The sequence below is a fragment of the Camellia sinensis genome, chromosome 5 (assembly GCF_055761805.1).
Source record: "Camellia sinensis isolate YWXY chromosome 5, ASM5576180v1, whole genome shotgun sequence".
Classification (NCBI taxonomy): domain Eukaryota; kingdom Viridiplantae; phylum Streptophyta; class Magnoliopsida; order Ericales; family Theaceae; genus Camellia; species Camellia sinensis.
The window spans coordinates 15,331,920-15,339,523 of record NC_138965.1 but is presented as its reverse complement, the minus strand read 5'-3'; the positions used below and the strand labels follow the sequence as shown (position 1 = coordinate 15,339,523).

General features: G+C 33.3%; 1 protein-coding gene across 4 annotated transcripts; it reads right to left on the bottom strand.

Annotated features, from left to right (window-relative positions):
• Window positions 1-1,007: 1,007 nt before the first annotated feature.
• LOC114277408 (protein BONZAI 3-like) lies at window positions 1,008-6,886 on the bottom strand. 4 transcript variants are annotated; one of them, XR_014329161.1, is made up of 8 exons: window positions 6,677-6,885; window positions 6,385-6,535; window positions 6,090-6,227; window positions 4,487-4,651; window positions 4,287-4,400; window positions 4,028-4,124; window positions 1,679-2,973; window positions 1,008-1,342 (listed from the first exon to the last, which is right to left on the bottom strand). XR_014329161.1 is itself a non-coding variant. In XM_082868283.1 (8 exons), exons 2-7 carry the CDS (start codon window positions 6,478-6,480, stop codon window positions 2,840-2,842), a joined length of 744 nt encoding a protein of 247 aa, XP_082724409.1. In that variant the 5' UTR covers window positions 6,481-6,535; window positions 6,677-6,886; the 3' UTR covers window positions 1,008-1,342; window positions 2,816-2,839. The 4 variants fall into 4 exon arrangements, 3 of the variants coding, with proteins under 3 accessions (XP_082724409.1, XP_082724408.1, XP_082724410.1); XM_082868283.1 differs by having other exon boundaries at window positions 2,816-2,973; window positions 6,677-6,886; XM_082868282.1 differs by having other exon boundaries at window positions 2,811-2,973.
• Window positions 6,887-7,604: the final 718 nt, after the last annotated feature.

Genomic DNA, 7,604 nt, shown 5'->3' with positions numbered 1-7,604 from the left:
TAAGTTTCAATATGGATAATTAGATCATATTTATCATAAAATATTCCCAAAAGGTTCATTTCGGGATATTCAATCTTCACACACCTACTTATCTCAGTGTACATCTGTTCTCAATACACAGTTATTAATTTGATTATTAATTATTCTTCTCAATCCACTTACCAAATATTTCAATTATACCTTCACTCATATCATTCACTACAAGAATTAACACTTTTGGCAACAAAAAAATTGGTCGCTAAAAGTCTATTTTTGGTCGGCAAAAGTTATCCGCGACCAATTTTTTTTGTCGCTAGTTTGGTCGCCAATTGAGGGTCGGCAAAAGTAATTCGCGACCAAAATTTTCGTTGGTCGGGAAAAGTTACATTTGCCGACTAAATTTTTGGTCGCTAAATATTTATTTACTGCGACTAATCCATTTTGTCGCTAAAACATTTTGGTCGCGAAAAGTTGCCTTTTGCCGACCAAATTTCTTGGTCGCCAATTGTCACATTCCACGACCAAAATTAGTTTGGTCGCCAATGGTGACATTTCGCGACCAAAAATTTTGGTCGCCAATTGTGACATTTTGCGACCAAAATTAGTTTGGTCGCCAATTGTGGCATTTCGCGACCAAAAATTTTGGTCGCCAATTGTGACATTCTGCGACCAGAATTAGTTTGGTCGCCAATTGTGACATTTCGCGACCAAAATTAGTTTGGTCGCCAATTGTCACGTTCCGCGACTAAAAATTTTGGTCGCCAATTGTGACATTCTGCGACCAAAATTAGTTTGGTCGCCAATTGTCACATTTGGTCACCAACATCCAACAAAATAAACCTGTAATTTATAATAATCCATCCAATTTATTCAATATAATCTGTAATTTGCAAAAATCATTCAAACCAACAAATAAATTGAATCATGAACATTCAACAAAATACATAGATCAACCATTTCTGAACCTGTTTAATTAAAATCAGCAACTACATATAATTCCAAACTACATATTTCATCTAACATAAAAATTTAAGACATAACAAATACTTGTTATTATGTTTAAAATTTTTATCCATGTACATCAACTGAAAAATATAACTAGTAGTCTACTAAATATTTTCTATACACACCCATCCAAAAATATAACTACTAGTGTATCCAAAAATATAACTACTAGTCTACCCTTTTTCTACCCATATCGAATCTCTAATCTCCTGGACTGATAGTCAGTGCAGTTTGAACAGGAAACAAGTTCTCTGTAAGTGCTGGATGCAAGAAACCATCCTTCCAAATCATACTTCTTTGCAGCTGTATCATTCAAAGCACCGGAAACAATAGCCACAATTTGATAGGGTAGTTTTAGCTGCAATAGAGAGAATTATGTCATACTTGTAGGAAAGAATTTTTGCATAATTAAATAGAGAAAAATCAATTCGTCATTAGCAGGAGCCCATATATAGGACCCTCGAATTTCTTTGGCGTCAAGTGGCAGACTTTTTAGCATTAACCAAACAAAACAACCAATTCCAAAATCACTCATCTTACATGACATTACAAAACCTGGCAAGATAATCTATGAGTACTATAAGAAACATTATCAAGCATCTCCAGATTAAAAAAAAAATGAATATAACGAAGAAATAACCAAAAATTGTACACATCATTCCCCTACAATTCTGAGGGCAGGAAAGCTCTATACCGTCTTGTAAAACTCTTCTGAGTTCGTTATCATTTCCTCGTGCATGTCCCAAGAGTCATATATGTTAAACCTACTATATGTGATTTAAAACAGTTACGCATATATAAGGTAAAAAAGAAGCATAAAAAAATTAATTTTGTGAACCAAGTGGATCTAATTGGGCTGATCAAAATTTTGTGCCTTGTTAATTGCCTTGTTAAGAGTCAAGGAAGATTTCTCCTTCCTGGACTATGACCTCCAACTCACAAAATATATATATAGAATTGTTTGATCTAAATTCATTCTGAGTGACATTCATTTAGGTCACCCTTAATGAATCTATCACATATTGAATTTGTTTGCCTATATTTCTAAAAAATAAAAAAAATAAAAATTTCCGTGCGCATATGTGAACTTGGATTGTCATAATAGAATACTTAATAGGAAATGCTAACCATCGCCATTGGATGGTGATTAATGTTCATATATGTGTAAAAATTATATTAACATATATTAACATATATTTTTTGTTTTTTATTTTTTGTAGACATTAAACAAAGAACTATAAAGATAAACGTTACAGTCCTAAGATTTTAATTCCCCCAAATTAGAGCTTTGTTCACCACTTAACCCTAACACGCCATATAAAAACAGAAAAAGAAAAAGAAAAAGAAAAGATGACGACGGTCATTATGCTTTGTACGGTTTGTTAGAATCAACTGGAATGAAATAGTCATTTCATCATAATGTTATTCTCATATTTGGTTCAATAAAAACTATAAAATATATTTGCAAATAGAAGCAGTATTTATCATTATAAATGAATACTTACTATTAAGGAATGACCATTTCAAAAGGACAAGACCAATTCTTGGCCAACATGAATATATGATATCCAATATACGGACCATTTTTAAAACCCCAACCTTGAGAACCTTAACAATACACAAAACAATCTGAAAACACTAAAATGAATATAAACCACCATTTGCCTATCTTATTTCTTATACCACATGCTTAAAAGAATTCAAAACACTGCTTGCTAAACCAAAAGAGTATTTTGCCCTTACCAAACATGTACAATTTTTTCTCTATTCTATTATATTTATATACCATATATTCATAAGCATGAAGAGAAAAAAGAGATATTTACTCCACTTCTTCAAAGTTCTTTTTAGAGCTCTAGACAGGATGATCTTGAAAAGGAGCTTGGGGGAGATTAACAGTGTGCGGTTTGATGTCTCTACACCGCATGTAAGTCAAGAACTGACCAGGTAGCTCTTCCAATAGACTCTGAACAATTGATATCTGTCCACCTGCAGAAACACAAAACAAAATTTACAAGATAAAGTGATAATAGAGGCACAACTGGCAAAAGACCAGAAAAGAAATTACTGGTGCATGGCGAAAACCTCCAAAATGAGAGAAAGAAGAAGAAACAGGTTATATTAGATGTTGGTATGGAAACCTAGCATCTTGTGAATTGCACTAAGGTCCCTTTTAGGAACAGAAATGGAGCTGACTTCCGTCATCATCTGAGTTTCAAAACCCAGTTCAGGTTTCTCCTTTTTACTCTTATGTATCTCATATTTTTTTACAAATAATTTACAAAATTACCTTACATTTTAGTTTTTTGAAAAAATAGGCGCAATACAGTATTTCTATATCTTAAATTACATTTATGGCCTGAAGTACCAACAAAAAAACCATACACCCAAAGTATTTTGCCCACCGGATATGTATTTTGCATACGCTTACCCATACCAGGTAACTACCTTGAACTTGTACAACAATATTTTAGAAGCACTTCATAAACAAAAATCTTGAGAGGGAATGAGAATCTCATTAATAGTAATATGATTGCTACTAATAAAAATCTTGTGTCATTGCATCAATGCTATTCAAGTATTTGGTTTCATTAGGAATCCTCAATGAGAATAATAAAATTTTAAATATTGTGAGCCCAATTATTATTTTGTACTCTTAAATGGTCAACATTCGTCTAGGAATGTGAGATTTCCCATAGAAAAGTGGGGGAATCAGATTCCTATTAAATTGGGGAGTGTGATACTTGTTGAAATTGATAATTAATAATCATTTTCCCATTTTGATGTGTTCCAAACACTAGAATCATGGGAATCTGGAATAATATTCCCATTCCCCCTCTCAAACTTTGTCATCCAAATCAATCCCAGAGGTGTTCCGAGCTTAACAAAAGAAAATAAATACCAGAAATACTAAACTCTCATGAGCACTAAAAAGCCAATTGTGCTAGATTCCAGTACGTGTCCTGCCCAAATGTGGCCAAAACTCTAAACCAAAATATTCTACAGACTTTGAAATAGTAAATCAAATTAAGTAAGAACTCACCATGTACATCACGCATTGGAACAAACTGTACAATGTCTCGTGTAGCTATCCTCCCTGTAGAACTCTCCAATCGATGTCCATTGTCAGCATCAAGGATCTGTCAAATAATGAGAAATTATACCACACCAAACATTGGAGAGAATTTCTGAGGAACAACATTTCACATTTTCAAGAAACGAATACGGTACTGTAATTACTAATAGAAAAGAGTCCAGGAGTATGTAATGCAAATAATTTGTTACAGAAAACAAGAATATACCTCCATTTGTTTGAAATCTGCACCACCCACTCCAACAATAAGAATGGATAGGGGTAGATCAGATGCCATTACCAAAGCATCTTTAGTTTCTTGGAGGTCAGTAAGGACTCCATCCTGTAGAATTGTTTCAAAATTATTTTATTGCAAAAATAAAGAATAAGAAAAAAGGAAAAAACAGAAAATGAAAATTTATCATTCACCGTTATAATAAGCAAGACAAAATACTTGCTGCTGTCCTGGGAGAGCGAACGACCAGCTATTTCTGCAGCAGTGTTGATCACTTGACCGAATAAAGTGGGTCCAGCAAGTGCAACGTTCCTCAAAGCACTACCATAAGCAGCCATGATGCCTTCTATTCCTTCAACCTGTAAAAAGAAGACGGAATTGACCATCACCTCTGTATATATAAATGGCAGGCCTCACAGATTTTTATGATTTCATTATGGACAATAGCATCATTATCCACATAAATCAATAGCTGGGAAGAGAAGTGCAAGTAGCATACTGCCACTGAAAATTAAGATTACCTCCCCATGTGTGGGTCTGGTATTACAACATATGAAACATACAAGTCAAAGAAAAATGAAACAGCATGACAAATCTGCTCAACATAGCAATTCAAAAAGTGGTATCCTTTCCTTTAGTCTCTGGCAGCAGATAAAAATGAATATAACATAAGCTTCCCTATTTTTATTTTATTTTTGTTTGTATCTACATAGAGTTACAAAAGATAACAATTGTAAGACAATTTATATGCTAAAGTGAGACAATACTAAATTGTGTTCGAAGCTCTTTTATGTCATTAAAATCATATGTAACAGACAATTTAAATGCTAAAGCAAGACATACTAAATTGTGTTTGACACTCTTTCATGTCATTCAAATCATGTATAATAGAATCGACATTAAAAACCTAACGCCTTTCTAAATGAATGCGGTCGAGTATATTGTTGATTTCACCACCACATTATTCTCCTCTCTACATGTTAGGACTTGTAATAGACACTTGTTATGAGAAATTAATTTCTTTTATTATATTTTGTCGAAAATAATTTAATTTATAAAAATAAAAAAACACTAGAGGGGATGGCCTTTTTTTTATTTATTTATCTGATTCCCATATTTCTAAAGTCTGTATAAATGGTCTGTGTTAAAGTGATATTGACCAGCACAACAGGTCATAAATATTTCCAATTGAATACACCACATAAAATACAGGGACAAAAGTTGATGCCATAACATTTTCACTTCAGAGCTGAATAGTTGAGAACTATGTAAGACGCATGATAAGAACGAAAGAAATAATACTCCAATCCACAATCTCTTTGGTAGGCTGGACACACTAAGGATCTACCTTAACATGAAATTAGAGAAGATATCAAAGAATCTTATTGACGTGTGAAATCAGAGAAGATATCAAAAAACCTCATCAACAAACATGAAATTGATTGCCATAACTTTTCTTCTTACAATAGACATCATATTAACTGCTTCATACCTGCTTCATACCTTCTTTGTTCTGGCTATTACTATTAACTTGAAAAATTAAACAACATAATGACTAGTATACTTGTTGGCCTTCAAAAAACATCCCAATTCATTTATTCTTGAATCAATACCAGAGTTTCAAAAACATTGGTTCACTACACTTGGTTCTTTAGCACAAAAACTGGACTAGCAGTTAATCAAAAAAAGAACAAGGGGAATAAACATAGGAAGACTTTCTGAAGATATAACATCAAGCAGTAATTAAAAGACAAGGACAGTACAATAACTCTTAATTCCTTGCAAAGAGAATTTTACCTCAAAGCCACTTGCACCTCCATTTAAGTTAAAACAATGAGATATAGAACCGTCATATGTTCTTCCACCAAAGCCCCAAGCAGGAAAGCGTCTATCAGAATCATAAAATTGTATGACCTCCCCAACCTCCATTATGGCCTATAAGGAGTTCAGTCAATACAATATAAAATTAAAATATATAAAATATAAAAATACATAATTAAAGTCAACAATTCCTTAATTCATCCATTCAAGATCAATATGTTCCTTAATTCATCGGCAACAGCAGCCACATTTGGCAAGGTTGCACTCATACCAACAATTTGGAGACCACGAGCAGGATCAGTCTTCCCACTGCTTGTACCTGAACTTTCTCCACTAGATGATTATATATTGCCTTCACCAGCTGCATAACGAAGCTTTGTCAACATAAGCTCTAACAGATAACCCCTATTCTGATCACCTACCTGTCAACAAACCCCAGGGATGAGAACCATCTCTATAATCTACTACAATTATAAAGCATTAAAACAATTTTGAAAAAAGAAACAAGAAGTAATTGATGAACATCACTAAAAATTAAAAAAGACTACATCAAAGGCAGCTACCATGTGCAGTTCATCTATCACAATAATCCTAAGTTCTGACAGACGACCCTCTTCTAGAAATCTGTTAATTAAAGAGTTTGCCTTCTCAATTGTACAGACAGCTACAGAGGTATCTTTTGGAAGAGTCCCACCACCTTGGTTTCCATAATAACTGCGAACATGCTTGCCAAGTGGTTCTAATAGGACCTCCAGATGTTCTGCCTGCTCCAAGCCAGCCATAGATTCAAGTACAACAGATAGATTAGGATCAAAAACTGATTCAGAAGAGGGGGGTGGGAATTACAAACCTTTTCTGCACAAATTGATACATATGGAAGTACAAGAAAATTAAAAACCACACGAAGATCAGCTTCAAACATAATGTTAGAAAAATAATATATATAAAAATGGAAAATAAAAATAAAAACAGATACATCATTTTGCAAGTCAACCCGAAAAATTGTCATATAAAAATCATATCATGATCAAACACAGCATCAAATCAAACTTCAACAAAATGGGATATAATCAAGTGAATAAAATAAAAAAATTGGCAACAACAGCTAAGTTTATACCATAACATGAATGAAATTAATATTGGTGGGGGGGGAGGGAAGAGCACAAATACATATCACACAGAAAAAACAAAATACATATAAGCATATATTTAATAAAGACAGGAACAATCCATAAAAATTAAAACAAAAGTATATTTCACAAACATAATCACTTTCTTCCATTTTACAGACAGCAACAAGGCAGGCGGGTGGGTTAAGGGGCAGAGTCTAGACAGCAATTCCTCAGCATAAACTTAGCCCACCCCCAAAAAAACTGGCAACAAACTAACAAAACATTATAAATTATATTTGAATATAAAAATTCCTAGTAAAAAATCATACAGATGACAAAATATATAACTCTACATGATGGAAATTTTCCTAACCCAGCT

Coding starts and splice junctions, on each gene's coding strand:
- LOC114277408 (XM_082868283.1), bottom strand. CDS start 6,480: ATGCAGCTGGTGAAGGCAATATATAATCATCTAGTGGAGAAAGTTCAG. Junction 4,652..6,089: donor GAGGTGCAAGTGGCTTTGAG/GTAAAATTCTCT, acceptor TTCTTTTTACAG/GTTGAAGGAATAGAAGGCAT. Junction 4,125..4,286: donor CAGATTTCAAACAAATGGAG/GTATATTCTTGT, acceptor ATTATTTGACAG/ATCCTTGATGCTGACAATGG.